Source organism: Pongo abelii, chromosome 11, assembly GCF_028885655.2.
Source record: "Pongo abelii isolate AG06213 chromosome 11, NHGRI_mPonAbe1-v2.0_pri, whole genome shotgun sequence".
NCBI lineage: Eukaryota > Metazoa > Chordata > Mammalia > Primates > Hominidae > Pongo > Pongo abelii.
The window spans coordinates 81,392,672-81,411,265 of NC_071996.2; the positions used below are offsets into that span (position 1 = coordinate 81,392,672).

Consider the following 18,594-nt stretch of genomic DNA (forward strand, 5'->3'; position numbering starts at 1 on the left):
TAAAATAGAAAAACATATAAAGAGATTTTAGTGATTAATTGCATATACTTTCTGCATCAATTCATGACTTATATGATTAAAGTTTTCTTTTTATTATAACAACAGAAAACTGCATTCCCCAAATTTACCAAAGTCCATGCCAAACAAACTATTGAGCTGATAAAACACATGACAATGTTGACAGAAAGATTTAAAACATTTTTATTTTAGGTTCTTCATGAAATTTCCACTTTTAGTTCTACAATTCCCCATGCCTTTACATGCATTCAGAAAGCAATCTACAAACCGAAGGAATATTATTTTCTAAAAAATGTCCTATTGACTAAACACTTTCCAAGAGATGAAATCACATTTAGAAAGAACATGCATTTTCTAAATTGCTACTTTAGCAGAGGGCTATTCTCAGTTTTTCCTGCTAGTAAATACTCCTTTGATTTGAACCACCGTTCAAACTTTAAACTACACAAAGTCCAATTACATATTAAGAAACAAAACAAAGACTTATCAAAACTCTTTTTATTATACAAGGAGTATGCACAGCTTTTAGACACAGTCATATCTAGGGCAGCTCCTTGGGAAAGGCTGTGACTCTCGTATCACTCTCAGTCTTCAGTCCACGTGGTATCCTGTCAGTAGACTTTATTCCCTTGTTCTCAGTTTCTTATGGTTTTTGGCACGAAGTTAATGACAAACTTGATGTTTTCTTTGACGATTCTCTTTTTACTTCACGGGTTGTTTTAATTTGTAACTCTTTGAGTGTTTTAATACTTTTAGTGTCTGAACCCAGAGTAATTTTTGTAAGTGCTCTGGCTTGCGATTCTTTTGCTGGGTAAGAATAAAGTTAGGGAAAGGCATAAATTAGCTGTGTTTGTAAGAATAAAAAACATGCTGAATGTGGAGAAGATGGAATGTCATTAGGATGAGAAGGAAAGGCAGCGTGTTAGTCATCAAACTAATACACGATATGTTTATGTTTATTATGCACATAAGAACTGTATTCAAAAAGACTTCCAGGGGTTTGACATTCCTACTTGATCTTGGTGGATAACTCTGTAGCCTATATGAACTTATTAGGCCAAAATAAAAAAGGAACATATAAAGACTGGCCTATGTCAAATAATTAGACAACTGTGCCTGATCTTTCACTCTTCAAACATCTAAAAATGTCTTATCTTTCAACTTTCTTAGGTACAAGTAAGGCAGTTGGATGTTCAAAAAAATTCTTTTGCTTCAAGAACACTTTAATAATATTATCAATTGGAACTGAATGAACTGGAGATCCTAGGGCAAAAGAGCTGAGTTCAAATCAATTCTGGGAATATGACAGTCAAACACTGCACTATAGCACTAGATTCTTTAGGAAGTAAGTTAAGAGATCTACATTTCTCCCATCTTCACAACACAGCCAACTCCCAATTACATTATGGAAAAAATTGTCACACTGTCACCTACAGGACTTGTAGACAACACCTCCAAATAAACAGTCACTCTGTGTGATTACTGCGCTAGCCAGCAGCTGCAGTGAAGTTGAGGGTCAACTCTCTGGCTGGTGGAATTTTCTATCTAATTTACATAACTAGACCTCAGTTCTTGAGATATTGCCTTTGTAGGCTATGGTGACAGAATGAGAGATAGCTATAGAACAAAATCTCATTAAGAAAGAATAAGACCTCTTTTTGGTGAGTAGGTGTTGCAGATACATTATACGAATCAATGAACTGTATTCTCTGTACTGGGTAGGAAGAAAGGCCACTGTTTCAAAATTCTATGCAGAGATGGCTGTGCACCTACATAGCACTGCATTGCCCCCTTTTCATCCCTAACACCGCTATGGCCAGGATCAGGGAGGAACTTGAGGCCAGAGCTTTCCACAGACCCCTGGAGATGCCTGAACTTCTTCCACCAGCTTCCTTCCATGAGACTCAGTGAAGCTGTTTTGCCTACAGGCACACAACACAGGCTTATGGCACCTGAAAAATATTTTTCTCTTTTCATTAATATCCAAAAGTAAAGTCCATGGATAAGAGGAAGAAGTTATCACTTGCCCAGACAAGTTTATTCCTGCTCTTCCAGACATAATGGAGAATCAAGCCCAATAATGACAAAAATTGTGATCTTGCCATGAGAAAATTACACAATTCCAGGAGGATTTTAAGCCTGTAAAAGCAGCATCATTTATGGAGAAATATCTAGAGACTTCTAATTTTGGTCCAGAGACAGCCTTGTTATTTTCAGCGCCCAATTTTCTATTTTTCTTTTTTGGAGATGGAGTCTAGCTCTGTTGCCCAGGCTGGAGTGCAGTGACCCTATTTCGGCTCACTGCAACCTCTGCCTCCTGGGTTCAAGTGATTCTCCTGGCCTCAGCCTCCTGAGTAGTTGGGATTACAGGCATGCACCAACATCCAACATGCCTGGCTAATTTTTGTATTTTTAGTAGAGATGGGGTTTCACCATATTAACCAGGCTGGTCTTGAACTCCTGACCTCAAGTGATCTGGCTGCCTTGGCCTCCCAAAGTGCTGGGATTACAGGCATGAGCCACTGTACTTGGTCCCAATTTTCTATTTTCATGGCCCCTTTGTAAACAACTGGAACCTCCAGATGTGAAAATAAAGAGGAGATAAGAATTGTTGAACCTCTTGCTATTAAAACAGTTAAACTGAAATTTACCACAGTATCTGGCGCAATAATAAGTACCCAATAAGTACTTCTCAGACTACAACATTTTAACTTTGCTACACTTTCTTGGTGGTGTGTTGGTAAATATTAGAAAATGCAGCACATAGGAAATAAACCTTTGCTTCCCGAACCTACGTTTAAAAATTAAACTTTCTGAATCTAGACTGGTAAGTTAAATTTTCAGGATAATCATGGCAATGACTTGGCTGACTTTCAGAAGTCATTTATGAATAGGGTGCTAGTTTAGAGATATTCTAATTAATATATTCGTCAATTGAATTTGCATGGCAGAAAAGCTGCATAAAGCGATGAGGATGAAATGAAGCAAGTCATAGCTAAAAATCAATTAACCACCTTCTACACTTAGTACTGCTGACGTTATCCTCTCTCCACAGTCATTGTGTACAATGCAGCTGTACAGTCCTTGGTCTACTAGCTGAACATTACATATGGTAAGAAACTGAATATTTCCATTTTGTGATTGTTTCAGTCTCTCGGATTCCTCTATCTTTGCACCTTCATGAGTCCAGGTTACATCAATGAAAGAATCATCTTTTAAAACACAGAGGAATTGAGCTGTGTCACCGCACTTTACAGTGATGTCCTGAAGATGCAGGAGAATCTTGGGCGCCTCACCCACGGACTCTTCAGCACATTCCTTAGGTAGCTCAGTGCTTTCTGCAATTTGTGAAAGGGATGCAGTATGGAGCAACTGTATATCTTGAACGGATGCAGCTGTGTGGATGGAACTTTGAGATACACTTTCAAAAACCTGCACTTCATATTCATATGATGATCCTTGAAATGACTTAATTTCCTTTTGAGATATTTTGCTCTCCTCCTTTGTGAAAGAGGAATCTGCCACTGTCTGGGACTTGGTGGACTCTCTTACATCTTTCCCAGAACTTTGCCTATCTAGGGCTTGCACTGTATAATCAAGTGACAAGAAAAAGAAAAGAATATTAAGATCTAAGCTTTGTCACTTGCCCATGTTAGTAACACAAAATGGCATGGAAGATGAAGATGAAAGACGTGATTGTCACTTGGAAGCAGCATGCCAGATGCAATATGATCTAGATGTCAGGATCACACAAAAGAAAATTCATTCCCAGTGATTCAGTGCTGAGTGGTTGATGAAGACTCATGCAGATGCCATGCAGTATCTGGTTCCTTCTTTCTGTTGTCATTTCAGCTATCCAAAGTGACCCAGTCTGTCTTTCTCTCTCTCATTCTAGCTGACTGTATTTGGGTTAGCATTTGCTCTCTGTCCACTGTATGCTTTATAAGTAATAATCAGCAAATAGATCATTTAATGATGCAATGATACAATATTGCTTAGAAGAGTAAAGAAGCCAAGCAAAGGTGGTGCCTGATAAAATAATTACTGGTTCTCTAGTGCATAGAACACATACTTCAGTGAAATTTAAAGTATGTAGGTTAACCCATAATTGAGGACCTAGGGGGAGTTATTGCATGTTATTTTATTAGTAAGTTATGGACTGACCACAGTATGCAATAAAACAAACAGCAGAGACTCTCATTAGTAACAGTGGGACTGAGAGGTATACAGCAAATCAAAGTCCTTGAAGCAAGATGGGCTTTACCTTTTGGAGTCACTGTGAGTGTAGCTGCACAAGTGGCTTCCCCAGCACTATTGGCTGCTTTGCAAGAGTACTGCCCAGCATGCTCTGAGTAAGCATCAACTATAAGCATTAAAGCCATGCCTGTGGACTCCTCAAAATGGAAAACTACATCTTTTGTTGGTAGAATTAGCTGCTGGTTATGAAACCATTGGATTTCTGGCTTGGGAATGCCAGAAACCCTCGCATGAAATCTGACTGTCTCCCCGTTGTGCACCCTGAGGCTTGACAGAGGCTGGATGAAGCTGGGCTTTTGGCCAAGGGGCTTCTTCTTAAATGAAACTGATAAAGAGACATGCCATTGGGAGTTTGATGTATTTTCTTCAAATTTGCTAAATCCTGAAAAGAAGCATACCAATTTTTAATGTCTTACCTTGCATTGAAACCAGAACTCATTTGGAGTTGTCTACAGATTTGTCACAAATTTCAATAATGGACTAGAATTCAGTCCAATCCTAATGCCTTGTCCTTGTATGTCACTATTGACTCGAAGTCACACAAGTTCACTTCCATTTCCCAGAGAAGCAAGCTGAGACATGAATGGGCTAAGGAACTTCACTACATTGTTCATGAAGGCAATAGTGGAGTACCCAACAGGGTTTCAGATATTCTTTTCTTTCTTCCTCTGGTTGTAAAGTCAACTTTTTAATTTTAAACCACTTTAAATTCATTATTTAAAAAACATCTAGTTACAGTTAATGAGTAAGGTTAAGAAAAAAAATAGAAGTTTCTCTAAATCCTTATGTATTTGTATGTACTTAATACTACATAGACTATATTTGCTCAGGAAAAATAGTCCCACTATATTAAAATACTATCCTTGTTTGAATCAAATTCCCCGTGTTACTGAGGAAGTGTTTCTGATTACAATTTAAGAGCCCCAACCAACAGAAATGTTAAACCACTTTAGGACTGGACTCCTTAACACTAAGACATTCTTGAAAGGAGGATGAATATAGCTCGCTGGTGTACAGACCTGAAACGGTCTAGCTTTTGTGAAATCAAAATTGTGTCAGCATGATAGGAGGATGATAACACTCTTAGATGTTTTTAAAATTTAATTTTTATCTTAGCCAATTGAGAAAACAAATCTGTCTATTTCTGCAGCATATTTCACCCCCTTCTGATTCACACTGATCAGGAAGCATGACAGCTGGTGACGCAGCAATACATTACAAATTGTTACAGAGAAAAAGCAGGGCCAAATGAAACATGATGGTCTATGATTCACAATGAAAAATGGTAAAGGAGAAGCGAGAACATGGCATATAACATGGAAATAATTAGTTGAATTAGAAGAGAATGGTAGGAACAACGATGATTTACATGAACTCTTGAGTAATTGTTACAGACATTGTTAAGATTTGATCTATATTTAAATGGGGTTCTGAAAGTTGTTTTACTTTACCTTCCAGACTCAGGTTGGCTGTGCTTGACACTTGGCCTACAGCATTACTAGCAACAAACGTGTAAGTTCCTTCATCTTCTGGATAAGCTTCAGCAATTTCCAGTTGATAAGTGTCTTCAAATTGAGTCATTCTAAAGAACCGAGATGGCTTGATTTTCTTGTCTTTGCTGTACCAAGACACTTTTAGATCTGCGACACAAAAGAAAAGAGATACTTCAACCACAAAAATGAGTGGATTTTTACAATTTACCTGCAAACACAATGTTAATAATACTAGTGCCTACATTTCATATTTGACTTAATAACATGATACTTTTCTCTGGGCATGCCATATCTACTATTGTTAAATGATTTCCTTTCATCTTCAAGAAGGAAATGTAATGATAGAAAAATATAGCTTGTCCTATGGTTGAACTGGTTGTAATGTTTAAAATGATAGAACTTTAGTTACATTCTCTTTAGACATTTGCATGTCATGCAGTGGAAGCAGCAACAAGATTTTGACATATTCAGTGACTTTGAGAAAAAGACAGTCCTAAGAAGAGTTATCAGGAAAGGTTTGATCTGGGCTTGTAGCTGCCTTCTGGGACAGGAAATGAGAAAAATCTCCATTTTTGGTTTGCAGAAAAATCAATCAAAAAGAGAGCTGAGAAGATCAAGATATGAAAAGTCTAAAATAGATACCTTTGAAGGCTGTAGAACAAAAATCTCTATCTTTGTTACTAATGAGCAAAAGGTTTCAGTACACAGTATATATGGCACAAATAATTGTACAGAAAATAATTTTTTAAATAAAGAGGGTGATATATGATATTTGAGCATCTTAGATACATTTGACTGTTTTCAGAGTGGCAGTTATAAGACATTATAATAAAGCTAGCTATTTCTATATAAGGATTTGAACCATCTTAAAATAATAGAAAGTAAAAACCCAAATTACAGTAAAGTAGCAGGTTATTGTGTTGTAATAATTGTAGGTGATATGCACTTTAATTTTAGTTAATTGTTTGAATAGCCAAAATCAAAGCCATCTTGTTTTTGTAGCACAGTCACTATACCACTTCTTGGTCTCAATACCATCCAAGATGATCTTCTAATAGTCTAATCATCTAGCATTTGTCTGCATTTTAATGCCAATACTTGTCTATAAAAGTTACTCTCCTGCCCATGATGGTAGTTGTGTATAAATGGCAGGTTCTCCTCTTAGAGTACCAAATCTGTTCAGTTCCTTAGATAGTAAGGTAAAGTAGAAGATGAAATCCTGGCCAGGCGTGGTGCTTCACACCTGTAATCCCAGCACTTTGGGAGGCTGAGGTGGGCAGATCACGAGGTCAGGAGTTTGAGACCAGCCTGATCAACATGGTGAAACTTCGTCTCTACTGAAAATACAAAAATTAGCCAGGTGTGGTGGCACACACCTATAATCCCAGCTACTCAGGAGGCTCAGGCAGGAGAATAGCTTGAACCTGGGACGGGGAGGTTGCAGTGAGCCGAGATCTCCAGCCTGGTGACAGAGCAAGACTCCATCAAAAAATATATATATAAAGAAAATGAAATCTTGACACTACAACTTATCAGCTGTGTGGCCTTGGAAATGTCATTTAAGCTTTCTGGATTAGTCTTTTCATTTGTAAAATGGCATGCATAATAATTTATGGGCTATTCATTGCATACAATTGCTGTGAGAATTAAATGATATAACACACATGGAAGGGCTTTATAAGCCACTGGCACAAGTCAGTCATTATAGCAAGAATATCTAACATCACAGATGGAAGCAACGTTGTCTTCAATAACACACCAAAAGACAGTGCCATGTGATATAACATGAAACACCACCCCTATTTAGTTTGTGTGAAGGGGTGTGTGTGTGTGTGTGTGTGTGTGTGTGAGAGATCATCAATGGTACATTCTCTTACAAGGTTCTCTGCTTATTTCTGCTGACAGCTTCTTCCTTTGGTGAACTTAATGAGGCACCAGGATACACATGAACTGCCACTGGACATGAACTGTACACAATAAGTGAGTTAACAGGTAAAACTTTTCTTGGTAGTGGACTTGGTGCTTGTGGCTATGATGCCATGATCTGCGTTACTCATTAGCCTCTCGCGGCTTCTTTGAGGCCATTCTTCTCCCATATTACTACTTCTGCAATATCCCACTTCTCTGTCCTGACTCCCCTGGCTGAGGGCCTCATCCACGCTCTCCAGGCGTATTGTGATAACCTCTCTCGAGTTCCTGACTGCCAGTCTCGCCTCCCACATCTGTCCATTCCTTCTTTCCCTATCACAGTATCGTTTATAAAAAGCAAGCCTGATCATGGTACCCAGGGGCTTAAAAATCCTTCAGTGTCTCCTAAATGTAAACAAGATCAATTCCAAAATCTTCAGCATAGAATACCAAAAACTTTAGCAAGGGCTTTGCCGTATTATCCAGCCTTCTTACCCACTCATGATATCACTTTCCAACTGTACTTAAACCACTTGCTTCTAGCACATGAAGCATTATTGCAAGTTTTGATGACTTGGAGATGTTGTTTTCTCATCATAGGATGCCACTTTGTTCAATGATCCTACATATTTTTCAATGCTCAGTTCACACATCTTTCTCTAGCTCTCTCCCAGACAGAGAATGATGAGTATGTGGGTCTGTTAATAGCACTCACAACCTTGGGATATAGTTGTGTGCATGCATCTCCTCACCTACATGTCAAGCTCCTTAAAGGCAAGAGCAAGATCTGCACCCCAGCACCTAGGGTAGGTAATATCTCAATAGCAGGGAAACAATAAATGGCAGAATTAAAATTGCACAGATGCTTAAATGAATAACAGACAATATCATTGCTAGACTAATTATTCATCATTTCTGTTTTGCTAGCTGTCACTCTGTAACCCTCCAAATGACACTGACTCATCGTCTGTAGAATAAACAGCAAAAAAATAGCTTTTTTACGTTTTAAGATTCTGCTTTTCCAAATTACTCCTCTACCAGTAGGTGGCACTGGAGACCTTCAATAGGTAACATTTTCGCTGTTAGAAACAGCACCTGGTTGCTCAGGGCCACCTTTCATGCTTCAGAAAGTACCGCAACCCCCAAGGACATGGGGGCTTCTGAAGACTCCCAATTTCTTTCCAATTTGTGGAAAGCAGGGCTACACTTACTTAAGGCAATATCTGGCCAGAGGAAGTTGTGTAAATATTTTTAGTCCCAGTGGTATGAAACTATGTGATTTGGCAAGTTTTTGAAAGGTCATTCTATTTAATGAATTTCTTTCATATAGAAAACAAATTTATAAGAGGATGCTAAAACCACTATATGTGTACAGATATTACCACACATAGGAAGTTAATGATCTTCTCAGTTTACAAAGCCTATTCAAACTTTTTTAAAGATAGTGGTTATGCAGAAAAGATAGTGAAATTTTTCTCTTTCTACCCCAATTGGTGTCTTGTAGAGTGCTTCAGGTGTATTTCTACAACACTTTAAAGGCAATACTACCATATTTTAATATGTTATAGACTTAAAAGCACTATACCAATATAGTTAAGACAAATATTACTACTTTGAATGATGTATATATATGTTTATATTTAAAAATTCCTCTAAAAATTAAATAAATGGATAAATTATTTAGCGTAGCTTTAGTGAATTTGCTTTTAAAATATATTTTTATTATTGTGTTAGTAGGATATTATCAAATCAGTCCACATTTATTAATATTTAGTATTTCTTGAACACTATCCCTCAAGTATACAGTCTATGGTATTTGTCCATACTGGCCACCCATTACTAAACATTGACGTTTATGTAATTCCTCTCTATGGCTATAATAAAATGAATGTATTGAGCCCCAGTTACTTGGCAGCCATGCCTATAGGTACTTTACATACATTATATCTTTTAATTATGCTCATAAAATCAAATAGGTCTATTAGATTTCTAGATCACCATCTCCATTCCTGAGGAGGAAATAATCAGGTCAGAAGACAAACTGAAGTACTAACCTGTTTAGAAAAATAAATCTTGACAAGGTAGAGATTGGATTATAAACTAATGGGAGAAGCATAATAAACAACTTTGCAATTACTTTTGCATCAGCCTAATAAGAGGGCTGGGAGATGCCCAAGCTTTGAGAGTTTCCCTTTGGCTGGGAAACTCTCAAATAATTGTGATTATAGACAATCAATTATGACTTGAAGTGGTTCCACATATATTGTCTCATTCTACCAAGATCAGATTCCTGGGATGAGGAAATTGGCTGGTGGTACTTGAGAAGCATGCCCCAATTAAAAATGGTAGCAGCTAACTCTGATTGATTACTATATGATGAGCACTGTGCTATGTGCTGACTTGAGTTACCTAACTTAATCTTGATAATAATCTTAAGTGTTTGGTAACAGTCATTTATCCATCATTAATTAGTTCAGTCAACAATTACTTATGGAGTATCTACTATGTATCAGGTGATATTCTGGGGCAACGATCCACTCTTGTTTTCATAGAACTTACCTTCTAGCAGGTACTATTTTTCAGATGCCAAATACTAGGCACTAAAACGGAATTCCTAGCCTCATAAAATATATTTTCTAGGATTGAATGCAATCGTATACTCAATGTATTCATGAGAGAAAGAGAACCAGAGAAATGATATATTTGCCTAAGGTCACATATTGAAGGCAAGATTCAAATTCAGCATCTTTGACCATAAAGCCCCGACTTTTGACCACTATAGGATATTGTCTTCCAAAGGATACCTTTCACACAAGCATTGTCCATAGACTGAATAATGTCTTATGTAAATGTATTATTCTTTTGAAATATATGTAGATGCTATTATAATCTAATAATTTTAGTTTTGGCATTGTATTTTATCAATTAAGAAATTAAAGTGCAGCTACAATCATAAGGGGAACATGACCTTTTTTAATATTAGTGAAAAACACTAATCTAATTTTTTTATAGTGATAAAGAACACATAACATAACACAAACAACCATTATTAAGGGCACAAAATAGTGAAAAACACTTATCTAATTCTTAATTTAATAACTGAAATAAGTTTTCTGCTAGATTTCCGTTAAGCTTCAAATTATGCATGAGAGATGTTTGTGATGGAGGAGAAGGTGACAGAATGTTTTTCCCATATAATTATTTGTAAGTATTAGCAATGATACCTTTTGTTCTTAAACCTACCTGTTCCAGAAACCCGGCATTGAAAACGGGCTGGCTGCCCTTCAGAAGTGACAGTGTCCTGAAGCGGGGTGATGATGGCAGGTGGATAAACAGGCATTTCCTGATCAGGAGACACAACTTCTGGAACTAAAGAAAGAAACCACAAGATTTGTCATGATTAAGTCACCATAGAGACCTCACAGAAGGGAGCATGTAGGTTTATCTTAATTTATTTCACAGCAGAGTGCTTTCAAAGTTGGGTAGCAATCTACTTTTATGAGCTCCAAATTGTATTTTTAAATGCACTGGGAAAGGACAAAAGCCTGCTTCTTAGGTTTTATTTTCAGCTGGAAGTAGCAAGGCATTCCTACCTTCCACTGAGAGTGAAGCTGATGTTGTGGCAACACCATAGTCATTCTTGGCTTCACAGGTATAGACTGCCGCATCCTCTGGGAAGGCTTCAATTAGCAAAAGCGTGTACTCTTGCCCATCATGAAGAAATTTGCACTTGAAGCCAGTGGAAAGCAGCTGCTCTTCCTTGTACCAGGAAATTTTGGGCTGTGGTCTTCCGGATATCACGGCACAGAAGCGGGCAGGCTTGCCAGACTGCACAGTGACAGGCTGGAGCTCCTGCAGAACTTGGGGCGGTTCAGGAGCTAGGAGTAAATGTTGACAAATAGCCCATAAAAAAGTGTAAAAACACAAGAGAGCATGCAAAACTCTACATTAATTTGTTGCTGGCTAGTTATACATCCAGAGACAAAATTTTGGAATTGTGGTATTTTTACTTGCCTCGGAATATTAGAACATTCTTTGTGCTAAGACTGAAGAAAGCACTTGGAATTTGTCCACATGCAGAGGGAATAGCTTCAGAAAGATATTTTTGATATTTTGGGGGCATGCTGAGAGTGCCGAGTTAACCTGATTATCCCAGTTTCTGTTTGTGGTGGGGGCTTAGCGATGGACACCTGAATGGATTATACAATAACTTCCATGTGCTACCTATTTTCAAAAGTCGTTTGGACAAATCATGTGGTGAGGAGGTTCATATCATTCCAGTTTGTTTGTTTTGCAAGTATTTGTGTTTATGTCATGGTCATTTTGTTATGTACCAATGCCAGTAAAATGCAATCAGTAAGTATTGAATGAATGACTGAATTAATACTATTTCAGATCTAGTTAAATGCCATTAGATAGACTTAACAAATTCAGCTTTCCTGTTTTGCTAACTAAAGCATATTCTCAGTGCTGTGATGAGTGAGGGGACCTGGTTAGTTCATGGAACCCAGAAATTAGAAGAAATTACTTCTGTGAGGCTGGTTTCTGACACTATCATAGAAAAGATCTTTACTTTTCTGTGCCTCAGTTTCTCCACTACTAATACACAGATAATAAGAACTGGATGCCATGACCATTTGGTCTTCTAGGGGCCTAGGGAATGTTGGCAATATGGTTCATCTTTGTGAATATTGAGATTGCCCCTGGAGTTCCTGCATCTGCCTCAGGAGTATTTTATTCAAAGAGATATGGCCTAGGATGAGGATAGGAAGGGAGGTTCCATTTTTCTCTTGCATCTAGGTTAGACTCAAAACAAGGTCAGCTTGATATTCAGCCTTAAGATTTCTAATGAAGAGAGCAGAGGTTTAACAGCACTTCCCTGAGGACTGCTCAAAGGCTCCTCAGGAGTGCTTGGTAGCATGTGGAATTCCCCCTCCAAAGTAAGAGCCCCTGTTCTTAGAGCTTGGGGTAGAGAGGATCTAGTTCCACATTGTCTGAGGCTCTCTAGGCCTTCCAGGGTCTCAAAGAGGACTTTTGAGTTCTCCCAGGCACTCCATACCAGAGGCTGGAAACACCCCTTTCACTTGGTAGTGCTGCTAGGACTTGAGCAGTTCAGGCAGAGGGCAGAGAACTAAAATAGTTTAACAGCAAATCTAGAAGCTCATCTGGGGTATATGAAAATGGACACCCAATGGGTATTCAATAGTTTTGAGCAACCAGATGAGGATCTGGCCATCAGTTGCTTTCTGAAAATAACTTCTCAATAGGTCTTTTAACAGCTGCCCTCCCTTTTCCATAGATATAATGTGAAAAAAAATGTAGCTGCAACCACATGAATACTATAGGTTCTTTAGAAATTTCCTTCGAGTTACAAGAATTTAGTGACTTAAACAGGAGGATTATTTCTGATGGATCCACAAAATATGCTGAAATCTGTCTGTACATACCATTGACATAGAGAGTGACAGAACTCCTGTTCCTTCCTGCCACAAAGGTGTATTCTCCTGCGTCGCTCTGTCTGGTCTCAGAGATAAACATTCGGTGGATTCTTCTCTCCACCACATATTTGTGTCGTTCTTGAACTTGGAAATTGATTTCAATGCCGTCTTTATACCAGTGGGCATCAACATCATCTTCATTGACCTCAAACTCCACAACAGCACGCTGTTTCTCAATGACCTGTTGATGGAACAACATAAAAAAAAATAAACAAAAAACTTGAAGCTCTGGTTTCCTCCCAGTTAATCAATTTCTAAAACTGGTCAATGAATGGCATGTGAAACCAATATATTATAATGTAATAAGTTGGCTGATTATAGCACTCTCTAATTTTTCCTGCCTAGTATTGGACAAATGGTACATAAACTTCTCTTGTAGAGAATTGTGTTCACACCTGCATGGAGGAAAGGTGCTGCCCCAAAGAGACAATTATTTCATCCTTAAATGTTTGCTTCTTATTTACTAATAAGGGATATAATGATGCTTTACATTTGGGGGCTTTTTATTATCTAAAAAGTTATTACTTAATTTGATTTCATTTTATATGAATAATAACTTTGTGGGCTAGGTAGGAATTATTATCCTCATTTTAAGAGTGAGAACACTGAGGTTCAGAATTGGCAAATAAATGATGGAAGACATCTCCAGGTTATCTGAGTCCTCATTGAAGCCTTTTTCATTATAGCCCACAGTCTGTAAAGCCTGGTTTTCTTTGGATGAGCAATATGATAAAGCTGAACTCAACTGGTATTTCTCTAGACATGTTTCCTCCATTATATCATTTGGGATGGTGGACACTTATGAGGACAAGCTCTGTAAATGCAGCCGACAGCAAAAGTGCCCAGCATCCTTGCCAGGAACCCAGCACGGCTTGGACAGGGCTTTCTCTTAGACAACACAGAAAGTATTTCTAGCCACTAAGTCCCTTGACACTTGCCTCTCCATAGATAGAAACCTTCTGAGAAAATGTCACCTTGTTCTAAATTTCCTTAATTCTAATTGATGTGTGAACCTCACGATTTACATTTTAATTCTTTTCTGGTTGGTGCTGCTTGGCAAGCAGCCATTTATTAGACAGTGAAATTTCTACAGCTGCTTTAATTAACATATTTAGACAGCTGCTAGGGACACCCTTATTCCCTGAGTGGAAACTGTGACTAAATTGAGGTCAGCATAAGAGAGTCTAAGCCAAGTAAGAATGAGCTGATTTAATTCTTTAAAGGATGGTGGTTAGAAAATGTAAAAGGGAAACATTAAAATATAAAATGATAGATTATGGACTACTGATGATTTTTCAAAACATTTAGTATGTAGACAATACCTGAACCTCCTTTTTAATACTTCGGATGCGAACATCTCTGCCTTCTACAAAGAGTTTTGCAGTTGACACGTTGCCTCCTGCCACCACTGTGTACTTCCCAGCATCAGACATCCGGGTGGATGGGATCAGAAGGCGGTGGACATATTTCTCCTTCTGAATCTTTATTCTATGGATGAAATGGAAATTCGAGTTTACCGTATGGTGATTCAGAGGAAACTGGGAATTACTGGAATGTAGCAAGACAAAACAACTGACCTGTCTGTGATCTGCAGTTCCTGGTCATCTTTCATCCACTGTACAGTGATGTCAGGTTCAGAAACTTCACATTCAAACATGGCTCGCTTCTTCTCCAGTACCTTAATGTCCTTAATGTGTTTCCTAAATTCTATATGACGAGCTGGAAAATAGCATGCAGAAAAATTAACATTTTTAACAGGTTTATTGAGATATAATTCACATATGATACAATCCACCAATTTAAAGTATACAATTCAATGAATTTCCATGTATTCATCGTTGTGCAGCCGTCACCATAATTTTAGAACATTCTCATTCCCCAAGAAGAAATCATGTAACCCTTAGCCATCACCTCAAGGACTTTTCTATTGTCTCCCCTGTAGACCAAAGCAACCACCAATCTACATCTCTATAGATTTGTGTATCTTGGACATTTCATATAAATGGAATCATACAACATGTGGTCTTTGTATGGTCTCTGGCTTCTTTCACTTAGCATAAAGTTTTAAAGGTTCATCCATGTTGTAGCATATCGTAGTGCTTCCTTTTTATTGCTGGATGATATCCCATTGTATGGCTATCCCACATTTTATTTATCCGTGCATTAATTGATACATGAAATTTTATAAAGCATGTATGACATTTTTTCTATGGATCTAATATGTATGAAACCATACCTTCCACATAAAGTGTGGCTGTTGATGTTGCTTTTCCAGCCACAAAGGTGTAGTCAGCAGCATCCCCAAAGTGAACATTCCTGATGTTCAGTGAGTGTGTGAGCTTTCTGGTTCTCATCTGGCACTTGTCAGTTGATTTGATTTCCACACCATTCTTTAACCATTTGTAAGAGATGCCTTCATAGTTCACTGTCACCTCAAAAGTAATAGTGTCTTTTTCTTCAGCGTTGATGTCTTTCAGCATAGAAGTAATCATGATTGCTGCAAAGGAGAAAAGAAAAAACACCCAAGGAGACTTTCTGTAAATATGATGTGGGTTATAACGGGTGCAGAATAAAAACTTGGAATGTTTTTAGTGCATCTATTGAGGAGATTACAGTTTAGAGATATAAGCTTTGATACCTTCCATGTACTATACAGGACAGCGCCAACTCACAGAAGAACAGAAAGATCAAGTGATAGACACTGAGGCATCTTTCCAGGTAGCCTTTCAATGCGACTCTAACTAGAACATTTTATCCAGGTGGAGATACTAGTGCTTTACTCAGTGTAACCACATACTAGATGTTTCAATTAACAATTTTTTTTTTTAATTTTTTGAGGCAAGTTCTCACTTTGTCGCCCAGGCTGGAGTGCAGTGCCGTGATCGTGGCTCACTGCAGCCTTGGCCTTCTGGGCCCAAGCGATCTTTCCACCTCAGCCTCCTGAGTAGCTGGGACTACAAGTGTGTGCCACCATGCCCAGCTAATTTTTTTTTCCTTTTGTCTTTGCTAGAGGCAGGATCTCATTGTATTTCCCAGCCTGGTCTCAAAATCTTGATCTCAAGTGATTCTCCTGCCTTGGCCTCCCAAAGTGCTGGGATTACAAGCTTGAGCCACCCTGCCCACCCAATCAAGGATTTTTGAGTGGTCCGCAAAGAAAAGTGTAGGATATAGAATATCAATGAATCTACTGAATATTTCATATTATATATATATGGGTATATATATATATTTTTTAACTTACGGGTGACTGTCAGGGTGGCGCTGACTTGGTCATTGCCACAGACAAATGTGTATTCTGCCGAGTCCTCTGTGCTGGTGTTCATGATGATCAGCTGGTGGAGTTTTCCCTGCACAACTATCTTGAACTTTTCACTCATCTCAATTTCCACACCATTCTTCAGCCACATGGAAGGGACATTGAAGTGGGACACCTCGCACTCAAAAGAGGCAGTTTTGGTCTCAGGCACCTCGATATTTTTCATGGTTTTTGTAATATGTAATGCTTGGTAAAATCAAAGAGCACTTCAGTTAATACAATTTGTTTAAAAAATAGATGAAACCAAACAAATAGATACATGGGGTTCATTAAGGAAAGGGCCATAGGGGCTGCCTGATACTTACTCTCCACAAACAGTTTTGCTTTGCATTCCAGTTGCCCGACCACAGCTGTGTATTCCCCAGCATCTGAGGGGGAGATGTTCTGCAGCATCAGCTTGTGGACCTTCCTTTCTGAGACCAGTCTGTGTTTGTCACTTGGCTTAATTTCCACATTCTTATGGAACCATTTTACTGGAACGGTGTCATGGGAAACACTAACTTCAAAGGCAACAGTGGCATTTTCCAAGGCTGTCACATCCTTTGGCTTTTTAATGATCTTGACAGCTAAGAGGAAAATTGGAGCAATTCAGTGATAGGGTTAACTTAATGGTAACCATGGGCTGACTGCTTGAAAAGTGTTTCTAAATCAACTTACTCTCCACGTGCAGTCTGGCACTGGCTCCAAGCCTTCCAAGCCTGAAGCCATAAACAGACTCATCCACGATGGCACAGTTTTTAATCCTCAGAGAATAAACTGTTCCTTTGACAGAGACAGCATACTTTTCATTGGATTCCAGCACAACTCCATTTTTGATCCACTGGACACCTTTGACATTAGGGTGTGTAAGCTCGACAGTGAAAACAGCATCCTGTGTTTCTGTCACTGTGAGGTTCTTCAGAGTCTTCTTAATTTTGACAGCTAAAGACAAATTTATGATTGGGTTAGAAAATATAGATGACATCATCAAGGAAAAGAAGTCCTGAACAAGATCATTGCTTAGTCACCCTGCAAAAGAATGGCTACCAAACATTTTACAGTTATGCGGCACCTCTGTTTTAAAAAACACCTGAGATTATTTAGGGGAACCTGGGATCCAACTGGACATGTACATCGTGAAATGATTTTTCTATGCTTGAGTAGTATGAAGTTTGCATAGCTATGTATTAGCAGCATAATAGACTGATTGGAGAAGGGTGAAAGATGAATGGAGAATCAGTGTCTGATTTAGCTGTTTCACAGAGCTTTAACCTAAGAAATGGCTTTTTTGCATAAACACATTTGATAAGCAATTTTGTACCTTGTGGTATGTGTCTCAGAAAGGTGTAGAGGATCTAGAATGACTTTATGAAATGAAAATTTATGGTATCCAAAATGGCCATATCATTTGTCTTTTAAAATGATAACAATCAAGATTGTAATATGATTTGAAAAGGACAAATCCTATGTTACTCACCTTCAACTTTGAGTTTGGCAGATGTTTTGGAGGTGGCCACCTTGTAGGTATATTCTCCAATGTCATCTAATTTGGTGGCAGCAATGATAAGTCTTCTTTTGTGGCCATCAGACTCACTTCTGATGTTGTTAGTCAGTGGTAGGTGTTTGCCATCCCTCAACCATTCGCCTTTGGAATCTGGGTTGGCAACTTCACATTCAAACACAGCTTCCTGGGATTCAGCTACGGTCTGATCTGTGAGTGGCTTGGAGATGGCCCCACCTTTGGAACAAGAGATGTACGGTATGAGTCCTTTAAACACATTCACACAATAGGAAAATCTTTGCAGAAGTAAATATAAAATATCAAATTTAAGAACATGATTTTGAAATCATGAAATGTCTATAAGATTGTTTTTACCCATATTGAGAAGGTACCAAAGAAATCCCTTATTCTAAGTAGGCATGACTGATAATTAGGAGAAATACTGGAATCAGAAAAGTTTTATGAAGAAAAAACAACCGTTGAATTAACAGGAAATTCTTAGAACAGTATACCACCAGGATAGTCTCTAACCCAATTCCTTCTTCTTCAAAAGCATTTTACTTGGTCTTTTAATGATTATTTCCTGGGAATCTGATATTTTGACTACATAAAAATTTGCTAAAC

The 18,594-nt window shown here is 38.2% G+C and overlaps 1 protein-coding gene across 1 annotated transcript in view; it reads right to left on the reverse strand.

Moving 5' to 3' along the window:
• Window positions 1-18,594, reverse strand: part of TTN (titin) — a 277,620-nt gene that overhangs the window by 226,276 nt on the left and 32,750 nt on the right. Inside the window, exons 33-45 of the mRNA XM_063712900.1 lie at window positions 17,947-18,207; window positions 17,148-17,411; window positions 16,796-17,056; window positions 16,416-16,676; window positions 15,411-15,671; window positions 14,752-14,893; window positions 14,497-14,662; window positions 13,124-13,355; window positions 11,270-11,554; window positions 10,920-11,045; window positions 5,727-5,915; window positions 4,283-4,657; window positions 3,030-3,605 (exon numbers count right to left, since the gene is read on the reverse strand). Coding sequence (XP_063568970.1) covers window positions 3,030-3,605; window positions 4,283-4,657; window positions 5,727-5,915; window positions 10,920-11,045; window positions 11,270-11,554; window positions 13,124-13,355; window positions 14,497-14,662; window positions 14,752-14,893; window positions 15,411-15,671; window positions 16,416-16,676; window positions 16,796-17,056; window positions 17,148-17,411; window positions 17,947-18,207 — 3,399 coding nt within the window. The remainder of the gene's footprint in view (window positions 1-3,029; window positions 3,606-4,282; window positions 4,658-5,726; window positions 5,916-10,919; window positions 11,046-11,269; window positions 11,555-13,123; window positions 13,356-14,496; window positions 14,663-14,751; window positions 14,894-15,410; window positions 15,672-16,415; window positions 16,677-16,795; window positions 17,057-17,147; window positions 17,412-17,946; window positions 18,208-18,594) is intronic.